The 17,268-nt window shown below is 45.2% G+C and overlaps 1 protein-coding gene across 3 annotated transcripts in view; it reads left to right on the top strand.

The window, feature by feature from the left end:
- Positions 1-5,103: 5,103 nt before the first annotated feature.
- The window catches only part of TRPM3 (transient receptor potential cation channel subfamily M member 3), a 636,037-nt gene continuing 623,872 nt past the window's right edge, over positions 5,104-17,268 (top strand). For all 3 annotated transcript variants that reach the window (XM_073345156.1, XM_073345160.1, XM_073345157.1), the window contains exon 1: positions 5,104-5,280. In XM_073345156.1, coding sequence (XP_073201257.1) covers positions 5,104-5,280 — 177 coding nt within the window. The remainder of the gene's footprint in view (positions 5,281-17,268) is intronic.

The raw sequence follows: 17,268 nt of genomic DNA on the forward strand, positions 1-17,268 counted from the left end.
TAAATGATGGTCTATCTATGCTCCAAAGAGCTTACAATTTAAAGACTGATTTTGGAGGATATGGGGAAGAATATAAGAGCAAAGGTGAGGTTGTCCATTGTACTTTGAGGCTGCTTTAATATACACTGAGATTTTTTAAAGTGTAATCTTAACTTTCAATGTCCTGCCACTCAATTATTTTTGAAATAAAATAAACAAACTACTGCATTATATTACACTTTTCCTTTGTTAATGATACATATTTACAACCTTAACTCCAACCTTCATGATTTTGTTTGGGAATAAAAGGTTCTATTCTGATTGAATGCAACAGAGGCCATACAGTTGATTTTTGACAGGGAAGTTATTACATAATTATATAACATAGTTATAACAATTACATAGTTATATAACATAATTTAGTAGCTTTATCTAAAAGGTATATGCAGGGGTAGAAAAAGACAAGATAATATCAATTAAATAAAAGATCCCAAATATGATGGTTGTCTAACAATTCCCATTATAACCTGTTATCTTCTGTTGCTTATATTTTTGTTAATTTTAATTGTTTGAGCTGAAATTATCTAGATATGGTCTTGCCCTGTTTTAATGTTTATTTTTTAAGTTTTAGCAAAAAATTATGCAGCACTTTCTGACAATGAGTGAAGTGAAAACTAGGTAGTTTTAACAATCTTAACCAATCTTTCCAGTTTTTTTAAGAGTTCTAGCTCATTAAGGGTTTTCAGGGAAACTTGAAATGTGTCAGACAGTTCAGTGGCGAGAGAGGTGGTTTTTGTTGTCCCTGTGAAAATTCAACCAGATTTTGCTAAATTATAAGCTTCAGAAAACCACTGTTTGTGCATGTGTAATAGAGCTTGTTAAATTCTCTTAACATTCTGTCTGCACTGCACAGCCTTCTCAGTCCTAATGAGTCTCTTACATCACTCTGAAGCAGCCATGTAGACAAAAATGCTTCTGATCTAGGGGAAGATGAACTGGGCTGGGACCCAGCAAGACAGTAGGTTTTCGACTCTGCTTTCCTGCTGACTGATGTTAATAATTCTATATCCTTAGTACTAAGCCAAGCCTCAGCCCCCTGATTAAAGAAGGAACCTGACTCAGCCCTTCTTACTCTCCATTTCACCGTAAACACTATTCCATACACTGAATGAAGCAGGGGTCCTGTGGAAAAAATAGAATGTGATTATATAATTAAAGGCAGTACCATAATGCATATACACAAGGGAGCTGAATTATGGTCACAAAGGCAATTTTAGTATTTTCTTTTTAGTGCTTGACTTTGCATCCTTAATAAGAGCTGAAGAGAAATCAACACCAGTTTAAGTATTTGTATGTATATATAAATTAGACTTTGGCCATTCACAAAATCGTACCTTCTGATGCCATTATCCTTTTGACTCACTCCACATATTACGTGCACAATGAAACATATATTCTACTTGGCTTATGGTAAAGGCTACAGTTTTAGTTATGGGTATTTTTAGTACAACTCATGGACAGGTCACCAGCACTAAACAAAACTTCATGGCCTGTGACCTGTCCATTATTTGTATTATAAATACCCCTGACTAAATCTTGGGGGGTGGGGAAGGAGAGTGAGGGGGTGTCCTGGCTGCTTGTGGGGGGTGGTTTGGGGATGCCACAGGTGCTGAGGGTGGGGGAAGCCTGGGGGGCACTGTGGGTGCTTGGGGGGGGGAATCAGCCCAGGAACCCTGCTGGTGCTTTGGGGGTGGGGGGCAGTAGGCAACCATGTGTGCCCTGGGACCCCCGCTGGGGATGGGGATGGGGGTGTTAACAGGGTTAGGAAGCTCCCTATTTGACTCCTTGTGGCTCCCCAGAAGCGACGACATGTCCCTCCCTCAGCTCCTAGCTCCTGGATCCGCAGCTCCCATTGGCTGGGAACCACGACCAATGGGAGCTGGGGGGTGGGGGAGAAGGCGCGGTGCCTGCGGGTGGAGGCAGCACGTGGAGTTAGGAGCTGGGGGAGGGGGATGTTGCCACTTCCAGGGAGCCACCCAGAGCCCTCACTCCCTCTCCATGCACCCAAATTCTTGCTGCTGGTGGTGGGAGGGCCGTGGTGGCCCAAGACTGCCCCAGCAACGGCCAGTGTGGCTGGCCCAGTGGCTGCCTGAGCAAAAGTCACAGAAAGTCATGTAGTCCATGACTTCTGTGACAAATTTGCAGCTTTACTTATGGTTCAGTTCTTTTATAGCTTGGAGTTTTGATTTTAATCTTTATGCCAAAGACCACAAAATCTGTCGCCATCTTGTAAGTCAGCCTGTCAATGCCACTACTCCAAGTCAGAACATTCACCCTCTCTTAAACCAAGCTACACTACACTAAATAAACGTCTCTGTCTGTCTGGGTAACAAAACTGGTGAAAGAACCTAATTTGCTCTTTCAAGCTCTGAAGGACTGTCTTCTCAACTGCCTATAGTTTAGAGTTCTGGTTATTGAAGTACTTCTGTATCCAGAAATCCTGTCATAGACTCTTATTCCACCTCCTCCTCCGCACAAGAGAGAGAGAGAGGATGCCAACTTCCTTCAGTCCGATCTTGTGCAGTAGTTTTCTGTCTTGCTTAACCCTGTGACCAGAGACAGTCCCACATTTCTTTGTGGGTTCTAAGATGGTTAGGATAGAATGGACAAATTCACTTGTGAATTAATGTGAATAAAAACCATCCCCAACATATAAGAAGGTTTTAGATCTTCCAGTGGCCAACTATATTCCCTGATTTTGGTAATTTGCTTTCTAATAGCTATGGCCAAAGGTTCAGAAGCCAGAGGAAATATCACAGAAGATTAAATGTAGACCTGTCTTGAAAAAGATAAAATATTAATTTAACTTTTTACAATATTATGTATGGTTATTGCAAGCATATAAGATTATGTATTTGCTTATTATGACATCTCTAAATTGGCCAACCCTACTGACTTGAGTGCTGATGCATTTCACTAGAGGGTCACTGAAGCTACTCAAGAAGAAATATAATTCAGAGGAATTGAACCCAATTTCTAGGTAACTAAATCTTGGAATATTTGCCGCTCTTGGGAAGAGAAATGGCCCCTCAAATTATCTACTTATATCTTTCACTTTTTGAAACCAACTTCATCAGATTGTATAACAGGGCATTAGGCTTCCTAAGCCCATAAAAAGTATTTAGCCTTTAGCTCCCAATCTACATTTAATAGAGATATTAGCATTATTTTGCATTTGCTGACCTAGCCTTCCTAATATTATCATGGCATTAAATATGCTGTGCAGCAACTTTCCACTTTCATGAATGGCATTAAATAACCTGGACATAAATGGGAATAATGTTGCATCAGGCTATACAGAATGGATCTGATTTGGTTTAGATATTTTATTTAGATGAGGAATATGCACGAGTATAATAAACTACTTTCCATTCAAACATTTCCTCAGGAATTTCTGTAAGGAAGGTTAACTGATAAGTGCAAATCAAAGGTTTTAATGGTCTCCTACGTACTCCTTTCAGAGTAACAGCTGTGTTAGTCTGTATTTTTTCATGCTTTGTGTGTATATAAAAAGATCTTCTACACTTTCCACAGTATGCATCCGATGAAGTGAGCTGTAGCTCACGAAAGCTTATGCTCAGATAAATTGGTCAAGTACTCCTTGACATGCTTGTTATACCTTGTCACCCTAGACTTGAAAAAGTGGGTCATCAAGGGATTCTTTTTAAACGTTCCCTTTTTATCCATGGAACAGTACTACATGAATGTGTGCTCAAAGTCACGGATTTATTATGCTGCTCCTTGAGACATCTATGAAGCACCTTAGTCAGTATTCTACATTTTGATGCAGAGACAAGAGCATTACAGTGCACTAATCGTTCCCGAAGTGCTTTGAGACTTTAGGATGTGAGCCACTTTATTATTGCAAAATACTGTTTTGTAAACCGAAGGATACAAGAACTCTCCAGCTCCATTAATAACTCCACTCGCAGTGGCTGTATCCCAAACCGTGGATGATTTTATGTTGTATATGGCGCCTGCTGCCTAAACACAATGGACATGTTCCAACAGGGAAAGACAATTTACCTCCCCCTAATTCCCCCAAATATATTTCCTTGCTTGCAGAGGTTCAGGTAAGAACTGTATGCTTAATTCCCTGGTTCCTAGATTGCAACTTTAATACACTTGGTTGTAAAATATCTAACAGCTTAATTGTCTCCTCTCCGCTCTTGCTTATGTAGAATGAAACTTGCCCTTTAATATCACAGTGGCTTCAGATCAAATTTAGCAGGTTAATCTACGGCAGCTTCTTCATTGGTCTTCGCCCCCGGGGGGATCAAGACTATTAAACCAAATAAACTCACTAGCTCCTGGGGGGGTGAAGAGAAGAATCTCGCATGTGTCTTAACAGATGCTGCTGCAACAATCAACCTGCAATTCATCTGATGAGTTTCACCTGCTGCCGCCACCTCTCACCAAACCCTTGTCGGTGGGGGTTGTTTTTTGCCCACGGGGGTGCATCCCGGTAGATTAGTGCCAGGAAAAGTGAGGAAAACACTGGCAGGTTCCCCTGCGGTTGGCACCACCTACCATCTTGGGCAAGACCAAGGCAAGGTGAAGCTTTTCTCTTTTCGAGACAGGGGAAAGTGCTAGGAGAGTGTCAAGTTGTGTGTCCCTGGGCTGGTCCCTATTAGCTGTCAACTGCACGTTCCTCCTTCGCCAGGTAGGACAACGTGACTAGAGACTAGCAGGTGAGGGGGGCAGGGCTGCGTTATCTTCCCCCCCCGCCACAAGCTGGGGAAGAAGTGGGCAAGGGGAGCAGAGAAGGAGGGAAGAGCGGCTTGTTCTGAGCCAGCTGCTACCCCTGGTCTCTTGGCAACGTAATTACCAGCGCAACCTGTGCTGCTGTGGTAGCCGTCGTGCTGCCGGAAGGCCGAGCGGGGAACGGCCTCCAGCAGACCCCGCCGCCGCGGAGCCTGGGAGCTGCAGCTCCGCGCCTCCAGGGGAGCGTCCCGGGAAAGGCGGGCGCGGAGAGAGCGCGCACACGCGCGCGAGCAGCCGAGCCGCAAGTGAGAGGACCGCGCCCCAGCCCAGCCGCGCCGGGAGAGCAAACTTGGCTGGAAGATGGGGAAGAAGTGGAGGAGCCCGAGCGAGGTGGAGAAAGGCTGCTCAGAGCAGGCGGAAGCGAGCAGGAGACGGAGCAGGAGCGCCAGCCGGGGGAGGTTTGCGGATTCCTGGAAAAGGTTAAGCTCGAGGCAGGGTTCCACCAAGCGGGCTGGGCTCGCCTCCCAGCAGGCGCCGGTAAGTGCGCAAGGCTCCTTCCCTGTTCGCCTCAAAGCGCCTGAACTTGTTGGGGCCCCGAGCCGGGAATTCTCCCCCGCTCGCGGGCCTGCCCTCGGCATAGTTCGCAGCCTCTCTGGGGGGTGGGAGCGGCTTTTCGTTGGGGGAGCGGAGTCGGACTAAGGCAAAGCGGCTGAGGTGTGGCACCCGTCTAGTTACCCGGCCTCGTTGGAGAGCTGCTCACACGAGTGCTGGGTCCTGGCTCTTCGCAGCCCTGGCTGGGAAAGCAGGCAAGGGAGCGCGTCTCACTCTCACTGGGGCGGGGAGGAAAACTCCCGAGTGTCTTACAGGGAACGTTGTGGTTTGACTCTTGTAATGGCTAAACCCAGTGGCTTGTGAACCTTCCTTCCCCTGTGCATCCGCGGGAACATTGCGGCTGCCTGGCGGGCGGTGCTCCTAGCCACACTGTGAAACCCCATCTCGTGTGTGTGTACGAACTCCTCTCCCTCCTCTCACTTGTTGCAACAGAAGCTTTCTGAATATTATTATCGGCCCTGCGTAGGGCAGTGTCTCAGTCGTTGCCTTGTTGAAATGACCAGATACCCCTACCAATTGATGAGGAAGAAAACTGTTGCATCTTAGAGAAAAAATGTCCTGAATCTGACTAGAGATTGGGACAAGAAAATCTCCTGCTGCTTGTACCAGCCTGAATAACTGAAAAAAAAAATAAGGTTTGTCATTTACTAAAAGTCAAAATGCTTGCCCTGGTTATATTGGTGATGGAACGGATTTATAGACGTCTGAATAATCAAGTAGAACCACCATCAACTATGTATCTCTTACCTACTGGCATTTTCACATTACACTTAGACTTTCAATTTCATAATGTTCTGTAACTGCTGTAAGGACCATCACAGCATCCCTCCTTTTGTGATGATGTTTCTTCTGACAGCCCATTAACATGCTTCTGAAAGTTTGTTCTTTAAAATAATTTTAAATCCTCTTTAGAAGCAATGCATTGTGAATGTATGAACTGTTGAACCATAAGAAGGAAAACTGCATTTAACCAGTGTTTTAAATATTAACTTTTATTTTTCCCAAATATGAGACTTTAATACAGATATAGTGTTTTTTTAAAAAAGCTTTTATTTCTTGTTTAATAACACTGGGAGGTTGCATTAGGAATTTGTAAGTGTTGACAGACCTATTTATGAATATACACGTTGTATTTGAAAGTATATATAAGATGTTAATTTTGCTGACAAAATACATAAGAAAATTGAGGGGACAGTATAAATCTCTCATTTTACTTTGCATATTACTGTCATCTTCATTTGCTTAGGAAAAACACCATATGTTCTTAGCAAAAAACCTGTTGCTTCAGTTCTCAGGTTGTATATTTGATGGATTGAGTGATTTATTTCAAATGTATATGCAGACTTGTTAGCTGTCAAGTTGGAAGGAAAATATCCACAGGTTGAATACCTATGGGGGAAGAACATAAGGGTGAAAAGACCTATGATAGGAGGAGTGCTATGACAACCTGAAGACATATGGAGAAGCAATATTATTCTGATCTATGGAGAAAAGAGATGCAGTCATTTGTGCCACTTGTAGATAACCTGTTGTTCATTTTTTGTGTTTTGTTTTTTTTAAAATGAAATTGTGGTACTGCCTTAAGCTATTTTTTTTTCACAGCAGATTTTCAACTGAGAATTCTATCATCAATATTTCAGAAAAAAATTATTTTGGAGTCTTGTTTTAATTGTCTGTCTTATACATATTTTACAAAATATTTTGTGTGGCTTATAACTAAGATTGATTCTTTGAATTAGATTCAAGTTACAAACAAAATGTCATAACACAGGTTGAAACCATAGTAGAGTGTTAGCTAATTTATGCACAATAACAAGGGGGCAGGGGAAGGGAAGGAAACTTTTTTTTTTTTCCTTTACAGTCTTTATAAACAGATTATCAATTTCCCCTTCCTCTTCTCTTCCTTAAAATGGCATTAAGGTGGCTTTACTTCCTACTTCCAAGGTAATACAAGCACACCATAGTTTCAGCTCCAGAATCTCTGGGGAGGGAAATGAGTGAATGTGAGACTGATTCTATAAATCTTTGTTGCTACCCACAAAATGAACAGGGCACGTTAGTGGCTGTTTTTACAACACATCTCCCTATTATGTGATGCTCTATCTGAATATTAGCATATAATCTCAGAAAATCTATTTGAGAATGTTAACCTTCTACAGACTGTGTTTAGAGCAAGCAAGAATAGGGTATATTCTCCACTGTTTTGGGAACATATTATTCAACACATTTGTTCTTTTTCTGAAATTATAGATCAATGGAATTTGGGTTTTTGTGTTTGTTTCTTTAAACAGGGGCACAAACCAAAATCCTGTATTTTTCTTAAAGTTCGGATCCCTTATCAGACTGGAACTTTGACTTGGGCTCATCTATATTTCAAAACTTCTCTCATCTCTGGCTTTGTTCTCAACTGCCTTGGCTTTTGCATAGTCATTATATTTGTTCAACAGGAGTGTAATTCTAATTTGGTGTAAAAAGACTAGGTGCAAAGCAGTGGAGATTAAACTCTAAAACTTTATCAGTAATCTGCTACCTACTAAGGATTTTTATGGTCCTTCATTATGATACTATTCGTATGTATAGTTACAGTGCAGGAAGAACAAATAATGGAGAGCATATTTTATGTAGATTTTTAAAGGGTTAAATGGTTGAGGTAATTTGGAAGGGAAATCTACTATACGTTCTGATGCAAACATGGGAAGCCTCAATCCTGGCAATATTTAATGTAAAGGAAAAGCTTTAACTCAGACTGCTGCCTTATGCTAAAAATTAGTCTTCTACACTAAATCTGCTGTTCAGCACAAACACCTTTAGATATGTGGTATTTGCCCTGGCCTCCTCACTTGCACAATATAAATCAACTCATGATGATTGTGGAAGTCAATCTCATATCTTTAAGGTGGTCATTTCAAATATTTAGTAAATAGTATAGGTAAGGAGTACAGCTTTGGCATCCCATTTTACATCAAGAAATATTGGCAAAAGGAGGGATGCTTCCATTAACCACTTGTACCTTACATTGCTTGAAGTGTTTGTCATGGGTACACCAGTAAGAATAAATAGCTCTTTATATGAATTTGTTTTTATTCTAATGGAAGGGGTCTTGGCTTTTTGCCCAGAAACGTCAGAACATGCCACTAACTCTCTCTCAAGAAGAGAGACGGTTCCGTTGGGTATCAGTGTTAAGGGAGCAAGATGACATCTGCCACACCCATCAGGCGCCTGCCTACTTACTGAGTAAAAACTTTCTGTTCTGAAATTCCGAGTTCACTGTTTGAGTAGCACTCATAGAAAATGCTCCCAATGATGGCAAGCTTTTTTGTTTTTGTTTTACTTCTCTTTACCTACAGGTACAGCCAAAGCTTAAAAGACCCAATCTTTGACTTTCTAATTGTTACAGGAAAAGCCAATTATAGCCAAGTTTTAGACATTGTACAAGGTATATTTCTAGTTCCTTTATTGGATGCTCTAAGGTTGAAACATGGAGGAAAACCACCCATTAAATTTGTGCTGAAGCTTCTGAGATGATAGGTCTATAGTACAGTATCTTTCAAGGTCTTTAATATTTTTCTGCTGGAAATAGCTGAGAGAAAATAACTCAGCAGCATAATACGCAGTTACTGTCTGAGTCCATTAACTTCACTTCCCACCTTCCAGCAACAATAGACTCTATCATGACTACCCCTACTAGAAAAATTGTTTTTTAATAAATCAACAAAAAACACCTTTACCATCATACTGGGGACATAAGTGCTTATACCAGTTTGCTCTTTTTAGATCATGCATGTTACTTGCAGCTGCAGTTTCATATAGCTCCAGAATACTTTATGTAGAAGAATATTTGCCTAAAATAAAAGTTGTCATTCATTCTTGAGGAGGGGGCTATTTTCTTTAGAAGCTTATCTGAAAGATAATGTCTTCTTCAGTATATACGTGAGATCTGTGTTTTAAATCTTATTTATAATGTAGGCAGTTGCCTGACTTGGGTTTATTTGGGTTTCAGTATCACATTGAAACTGTCTTAAATAAAATTACAGATGAGGATGCAATGATAGCCAATTCTATTATCTTAATTTTAGAAATTGATTACTTTCAGTAATGCTGTATAGTACATGGGCTAACATTCTCACTTAGATGGGTTAGACCTGCAGGCTTGAGTTCAACTAGTACCTTTTGACAACAAACCCTCTCTCAGAACTATTTTTTTCCCTTTTTTTTTAAAGCCTCTGTTTCTTAAGCATTAGAACCCCCAGACCTGACTCCATCCCCACCATCCCCGTATCATGTTTTTCTCTCAACAACCTCCATCTCTCTTGTACAACTTACTTTAAAATAACCATACTTCTCAGAATATGCAGCCTCATGGTACAGATGACTTGTATAGTTTTGCTTAGGTCAGTAGTGTAGAAGATACTTTTATGTGGATTTCTTTGCTCTTGTATCTATTGTCAAGTATGCATTCTTTACTGAGCTGGCCTTGCCTGTCCCTCTCATTCTTTGTTCTGGAACAACTGTGGTACCCTTTAAGGTCCGCCGCCTTTTTCATCATTTCAGTATAACCCTTTGTCGTCCACACCTCAGCCAACTCCATCTCCTCCTTTTGTCTTTAAGCTTCTTCCCTGTGTTAGCTTGTTACAAGCTTCTTGCAATATACCTTAATGGGAGAGGACACTGCTGTCCGTGCCCCTTTTACCTAAGACTTTAAGTAGGGTGGTGGTTAGGCTCCAGAAATACCTTATGTCTTGGCAACCTTCCTCAGAAGTTGAAGAATTCATATCTATGTAGGGCCATCTAAGTGAAGGTACCCACATCAGAGTAATCTTAAAAATAAGATTTATTTAAAATAGAGAAAATAAAAGTTGGTGGGGGGTTTTTTGTGAATATTTTTTGGGTGTGTTTTGCATAATATCCTATCTGAATATTTTAGAAAGCCCAGTTAAATAGGCTTCCTTATGTTGGTTACAGAGGGGAGTGAGGGAAAAATTGTGCATCTCTACAAATCAGGGCTGTTCAGAGGGAACTACCACCCACCTGACCTGTTTATGTGGTCCCAGGTGTTATACTGCCTGATCATATCAGGGTGCAGTTGCATCAACAGATCCACCAGGTGTTTGGTCAGGAGCATTGCCTGGAGAAAATAACAAAAATCTGTGTTGCCCATTGAAGGGTTCATGTAGCGTTCATGCACCTGGAAACATTCAGGGCATACCCTGACTGTTGTGTAGGAGTGATGCACACACTGCTCCGTCAAAGGACATGAACAGTGGGAAGCTTCCTTGGACTGGGCTCAAGGCCTGAGAACAAGGATTATAGTAGATAAAGGCTAGTAAATAAGAATATTAATCAAAGTCATATTATTTCCTTTGTTGATGCTTTCTGCGGTCGGAGTATGTAATGCGCAGGGGGGAGAGAAATAAGAGAGGTGGAAAAGCTGACGGGGCAATCCCATCAGCAGACCAGCCTGCTTGCTTGCCTAAAGCTGTGTCCTGTCTTGTATTGAACCGCCACAACTGGCACCCAAACGTGGGGCCCTCAGCACTCACCTCACCCGGCAGGGGTTTCAGATGTGTCACTCATCCGCTTCGCGGATCCCGGTGAGTATTTTTTATTGTGGTAAGTATGGGAAGCTCCCTCTCTGCTTTGCAAGTGCAACACCGCAGTGAGCTACAATATTTGCTGCATAAGGGTCAGCATGACTGCCCCACTGGAGAACTCACTCTCCTGCTACAGGAGGTGAGTGCCCAATGCCCGTGGTACCCTGAAGCTGGAACCCGTAAGCTAGCGGACTGGGAGCGGTTGGGCCAGACATTGCACAAGGAGCCTCAGGTGCCTGTGCAGGCTTTACGTGCCTGGCACCTCTGCCGCGACGGGATACAGCGTGTCGCCTCAGAAAGACCCTCTTCCACACCCACAGAGGGGCTGCCGATCTCGCCACCCCCGTCTGCTCCTGCAATGATTCCTCCCCCTGCTTCGCCCGCAGTGCCTCTATTACCACCGCCTCCCTGGCCTTCCCCACCGGAGCCGGTGTGTGATCACCCTCCCCCCGTGGGGCCCCATGCTAACCCTAACCCATGCTCCGGGGCCCCCCGGAGGGTCGTCCGCGTCTGCTCAGGGTCTTTCGCTGGTGCAACAAATGGTTCACGCAGCGAAGACTTGCTCAGATCTTACAGCAGAGGAGCTGGCTGAGCTGGTCTCAGTCTGTCCGGTGACCTGGCAGGATGATGGCCAGGGCAACCAGGTTGCAAACTGGGTCAGTTTGCCTTACTCGGTGATCAGAGAGGTAAAGAAAGCGATTCGCGAGTTCGACCTGACTAGCACGTATGTGCGTGGTCTCATTGAAGGGCTAGGTTCTGGGTATTCCCTGGTCCCTGAAGACTGGAAGGCGCTGTTGCGCATGATGCTGACGCCCAGTCAGTATGTTATTTGGCTTAGTGAGTATCGGCAGATGGCAGAATGCCAAGCCCAGGTATATAGAGAGCAAGGTATCATTTATGAGCACTTGGCAGGGGAGAGGCCAGTTTGCTACTGTCCAGCTGCAGTCTCAAATCCCTCAGGCCGTCTTCCCCATTATTTCCACCTGCGCCCAGCATGCTTTCTGGAAGGTCCCAGATTTGGGCAAGCCTACCAAAAGCTTTGCCAGTATCCGTCGGTGCATCAGAGTCCTTTATGGATTTTACCAACAGATTGCAGGAGGCTATCCTCCGAGAGGTGGATAGCCCTGCAGCAGCTCAGGAGATCCTGTTAAAAATGGCAGTTGAAAATGCGAATGAGGATTGCCGCCGTACTCTCCAGGCGGCACAAGCCTCTGGAATTCTAGAGCTGTTGGACATGCTGCGGGCGTGCCAAAACATCGGCACTCAAGCCCATAAAGCTGGAGTTCTGGCTGCCGCCCTGAGAAAAAGCGGAAAGGAGGGGAAGCGTTGTTACCGCTGTGGTAAGTAGGGTCATTTTCAGCGGGAGCGCCGCTCATCAACGGTGCCCGCTCACCCCTCAAAGAAGTGCCCCAAGTATCGGAAGGGCTATCACTGGGCTAATCAGTGTCATAGCGGGTCGGGAAACCGCATGACGGGTCCCCCCCGAACCCAGGGCCAAACGGGGGTGTTTCCCACTCAGACAACTGTTCCTCTGCTTTAAAACCCATAGACTCCATGAAGGCGGCGACTGCCGGAAGTGCAGGGCTTGATTTGATTATGCAGGAGGACGCTGACTTTCGGTTGCCGGGGGAGGTTTGCGCCATACCGACCCAGGTGACGGGACCTCTCCCTGCCGGATTTGTGGGTCTGGTTCTCCCTCGCTCACACGCTGGGAAACAGGAGGGTTTTTTTGTCATCCCAGGGGTCATTGATGCCGACTACACCGGCGTTATTAAGGTTCAGGTATGGACCCATCTTCCACAGTCGCTCCCGTGTGGACGGTCAATTGCGCAATTGATTTTAGTCCCCTATCAGGTGTCAGCTGCAGAGGATCGAGCCCGGGGCGGAGGCGGCTTTGGATCGACGCTGGCTCAGTCGCCATCTCACAACACGTCCTCTCCACTTGTTGCTCTAACAATGTCGGTCCGCCCCTCGAAACCTCAGTTAACACTTGTCTTAAATAATGTTCCTTTTACAGGGCTGGTGGACACTGGAGCTGACGTTACGGTGATTTGTGATCCGGAGTGGCCGGTCAGTTGGCCTACAGTTCCTTGTAAAGAGTTGTGGGGGATTGGGGGTAGTAAACCCGGGCGCCAAAGTTTGTCTTGGGTCACGGTCTCTAAACCAGGAGGCCGTGCCCTTGCTACAATCCGCCCTTTTGTGCTCCCTGTCCACCTCAATATTTGGGGCCGTGATTTACTTACAAAGCTGGACACCACCCTCGATATTAATATCTAATGGCCCAAAACCCTCCCGCACCCACCTTGCCCTCCGCATTACCCTTGGTGTGGCAATCCTTAGAGCCCGTATGGATTGACCAGTGGCCTCTCCCTCTGGAGAAGTTGAAAGCACTTCATTTGCTTGTGCAACAACATTTGCATGCACAGTGCTTGGAACGCTCCACTAGTCCCTGGAACACCCCGGTGTTCGTTATTAAGAAAAATCGGGTGCTTGGCGGCTGTTACATGATTTAAGGGAAATAAACGCATGCAACCCATGGGCCCCTTACAATTTGGCTTACCGAACCCAAATTTAATTCCTCAAACCGATCAGCTTTGTGTGTTAGATTTAAAAGATTGTTTCTTCACCATCCCCCTTTGCCCCCAAGATCATGAAAAATTCGTGTTTACGGTGCCACAATATAATAATCAGCAACCCTCTCATAGGTATCAGTAGAAGGTCTTGCCCCAGGGAATGCAAAATAGTCCAACCTTATGTCAACTTTTTGTGGATCGGGCCCTCGCCCCTTTTCATGCCCAATACCCCCACACTAAAGGTTTACCATTATATGGATGACATTTTGCTTAGTGGTCCCCAAGTCACAGCAGAACAGCTTGAATCTCTCTGTCCCAGATTCTCGGCCAAAATGGCCTATTGGTGGCACCAGAAAAAATCCAACGCTCTTATCCCTACCACTACCTCGGGCATAAGGTTTTACAAACCTATGCCACCCCTGTTCACCCGGAATTGGTTCTACCTCAACCCCTAACCGTTGTTAAATTACAACAGGTTTTGGGCCATTTAAATTGGATTCGACCCTACTTCCGTCTCCCCACATCAATGCTGCAGCCGTTGTTCGAGCTCCTATGTGGAGCTCGGGCACCGGGCGCAGTTATTGCCATCACTGAGGAGCACATTGCCTGCATTCGACAGATCAATGCAGTGTTGAGGTCAGCAGTTTGTGGATAGACTCACTGAGGTCCATCCCCTGCGGTTGGTTCTCTTGCCACCCCTCATACGCCCACTGCGGCTCTGTTTGTACCTCGTACGGACACAGCCGTCTTTATCATAGAGTGGATATATTTGTCATCCACTTCTCCTCGGAACATTTATCCTTATTTAGATGCCCTGTCCGATCTTGTTCGTAAAGCCCGCCACCGTGCAGTACAACTCACAGGCACTGATTTAATTGCTATTGTGTTCCCCTTGTCCCGTAGTGAATTTGATTCCTTGTACCACACCTCCTTGGCCTGGCAGGTTGCTCTTTGTGATTATGTGGGAGAGATCTCTTATAATCCCCCAAAAGATCCCCGATTGGTGATTACCGAAAAGGTACCCCTCATCGTACATCGTCTTAGCCGCTCTCAACCCATTGTTTCAGCTGTCACTCTTTTTACTGATGGCTCACCACGTCGAGGTGTTGTCACCTGTCAATTTGGTGACCCCCCTCGTTGGCATTCTCGTTTTACGCTGCCTCAAGGTTCCGCGCAGCGCTCAGAACTGGCTGCTGTTGTTTCGGCCTTTCAACTTTTTGCTGATTGTCCCTTTTAATTTGATTGTGGACACCCATTATGTTTATCAGGTAATTGATCATTTACCCCTAGCCCTCATTACCCCTCAGGTCGATGCAGACCTCCTTCGCCTGTTTTTGTCTTTACAGTATCTCATCACCACTCGTAATTTCCCTTATTTTGTTGCTCATATTCGCAGTCATACCCCTCTGCCTGGGCTACTCACTTAGGGCAATGCGCGCACTGATCGCGCGTTACGTGGTCAGGTAAATTCCCTTTTTTCTGACCCCATTGAAAGCCATTCCTTTTTTCATCAGTCTGCCTCTGTTTTGGCCCGGCAGTTTCACATTCCTGCTGATCACGCACGTTCTATTGTTCGTTCCTGCCCCCACTGTGCCGCTGCTGCCCCTACCTTTTCTTGTGCCGTTAACCCCAGAGGTATCGCAGCGAATCAGCTCTGGCAAATGGATGTCACTCACGTGCCACAATTCCGCTCCTATTCGTTTTTACATGTTTCCATTGATACCTATTCGGTATTCCTCTGGGCGACCCCACAGCGTGGAGAAGCCGCTCCCAAAGTTATTCACCATTTGCTAGCCTGTTTTGCTGTTATGGGTCGCCCGAGCCAGATAAAAACGGATAATGCCCCAGCCTATTGCTCCACAGCCCTCTCCACTTTTTGTGCCTGATGGGACTCCGTCTAAACCACGGGATCCCTTATAATTCCACAGGCCAAGCTATTGTTGAACGTGCAAATCGCACGCTGAAAACCTTGCTTGATAAACAATTAAAACAAGGGGAGGAGCGTCTCCGAACCTTAGGAGACATTCAGCAACAATTGCTTATCCTTTTGTTTACTTTAAATAATTTAACGCTGAACGCAGATCAGCAGACCCCCGTGGATCGGCATTTTCATAAATCCAAGGTACTAGAAAGACCACGTGTCTATTACCATCAGCTGCCCGACCTACAATGGCTGGGCCCAGTACCTCTAATCACTTGGGGTCAGGGATATGCTGCTGTGTCTCTCCCTGCAGGACTGTTGTGGGTTCCGGCCCGGTGTGTACGACCGGCACTGAAGCAGCATGGTGTGGCGCCAGGGACTATCAAACCCCATATCGGAGTTTCAGCTGACCCTGGAGGAGAGTGCGGTGCCTCCCGGGTCGACATCGACGGGACGGAAATGGAGGAGGAGTAGCGTCCCAAGTCAGCCCGTGACATGGGGAGCGGTAAAAGCATTGGTCGCCGCGGCTCAACAAAGACTGGCGGCAAACCAACAGCCTGAGACTCCTGAGACCTTGTTTGTGGCAATTCTCGCCCAAATTATACTGCTAATTCTGTATTGATTGTATGCCTTTTGTGCTTGATATTTCCTGTAGGGGTTGGCTCGGAAGCGCTTCCTCTGTTACGGGCCCGAATGATACATAACCTATGGGAAAGATTGGCTTCAATAGCAAATGTTACCCACTTTTGTTTATCTGATTCTGTAGCAGCCGGAGAACTGTTAGGTACATGCCTTATTGCAGTATGTCATGACCCTGAGGAAATAGGGAATGAGGCGATGCTCGCTGCTTACGCGAATCTCTCTTCCCAGTACTCTGGCATGGCTAATTGGGGCCCAGCCAACTATACTTTGCCTCACACGGCCATATCCCTCCACACACCGTATCCGGCCGGGGCCAACAATGTCACCTGTGCGCGTGTGGTCAACTGCACTAGTACGAAGGTGCCCTTAGGCTGTCGGCAAATTTCTCAACCCTTTTTAAATTGTTCCCACGCCGTGAATGTTTCGTACAATTATGGCCATATCATCCTACCATCCGGGTGGTTTTTTACCTGCGGCTCATGCACCTTTAGTTATATTCCCGCAAATTTAAGTGATGGCACCCTTTGTTGCCTCAGTAGAATGACACTCCTTTTGCTTTTTGCCGGCCAAAAGCGCAGTAAAAGAAGTATACCCCTTTCAGAAGATTGTGTTGCAGATGTCGATCTTTTCAGCTGCTCTGAGTATACCACCTTAGCAGCCTCTATTGTTGGGGTCCCCGGGCTTGTCACTTATACAGCCAGAACTTTGAATGCCCTGGCGTGTTTTACGGCAAAGGCAATTAATACAACATCCCAAGCAATTGCCCTACTTAACACAGAGCAACACGAATTAAGGGTTGCAATTTTGGATAACAGAGCAGCCATTGATTTTCTGCTCTTGAAACATCATCTAGGCTGTTCCACGTTTCGGCATATGTGTTGTTTTAATTTAACTGATAATAGTTGCTCCATAGAAACTAGACTGGCCGAATTGGCCAATCTTACAGCACACATACGCCAAGATCTGGGGTTTGAGGGCTTTTGGAATTGGCTTACAGGTTGGCTGCCCTCTCTAGGATGGCTGCAACAACTTTTCGGTTATGCTGTGTTTGTGATTGTTGGGCTTATTTTTTGCTGCTGCTGTATACAATGTATTCCCTCTTTGCTAAGGCTTTGTAGAGACCCGCCCTGGCAGGCTCCCCGAGTTATGTCCTTGTCTGTCTGGGAGTTAAATCGCTTGCAAAAGC

This window comes from Lepidochelys kempii, chromosome 5, assembly GCF_965140265.1.
Source record: "Lepidochelys kempii isolate rLepKem1 chromosome 5, rLepKem1.hap2, whole genome shotgun sequence".
In the NCBI taxonomy this organism is placed as follows: Eukaryota; Metazoa; Chordata; order Testudines; family Cheloniidae; genus Lepidochelys; species Lepidochelys kempii.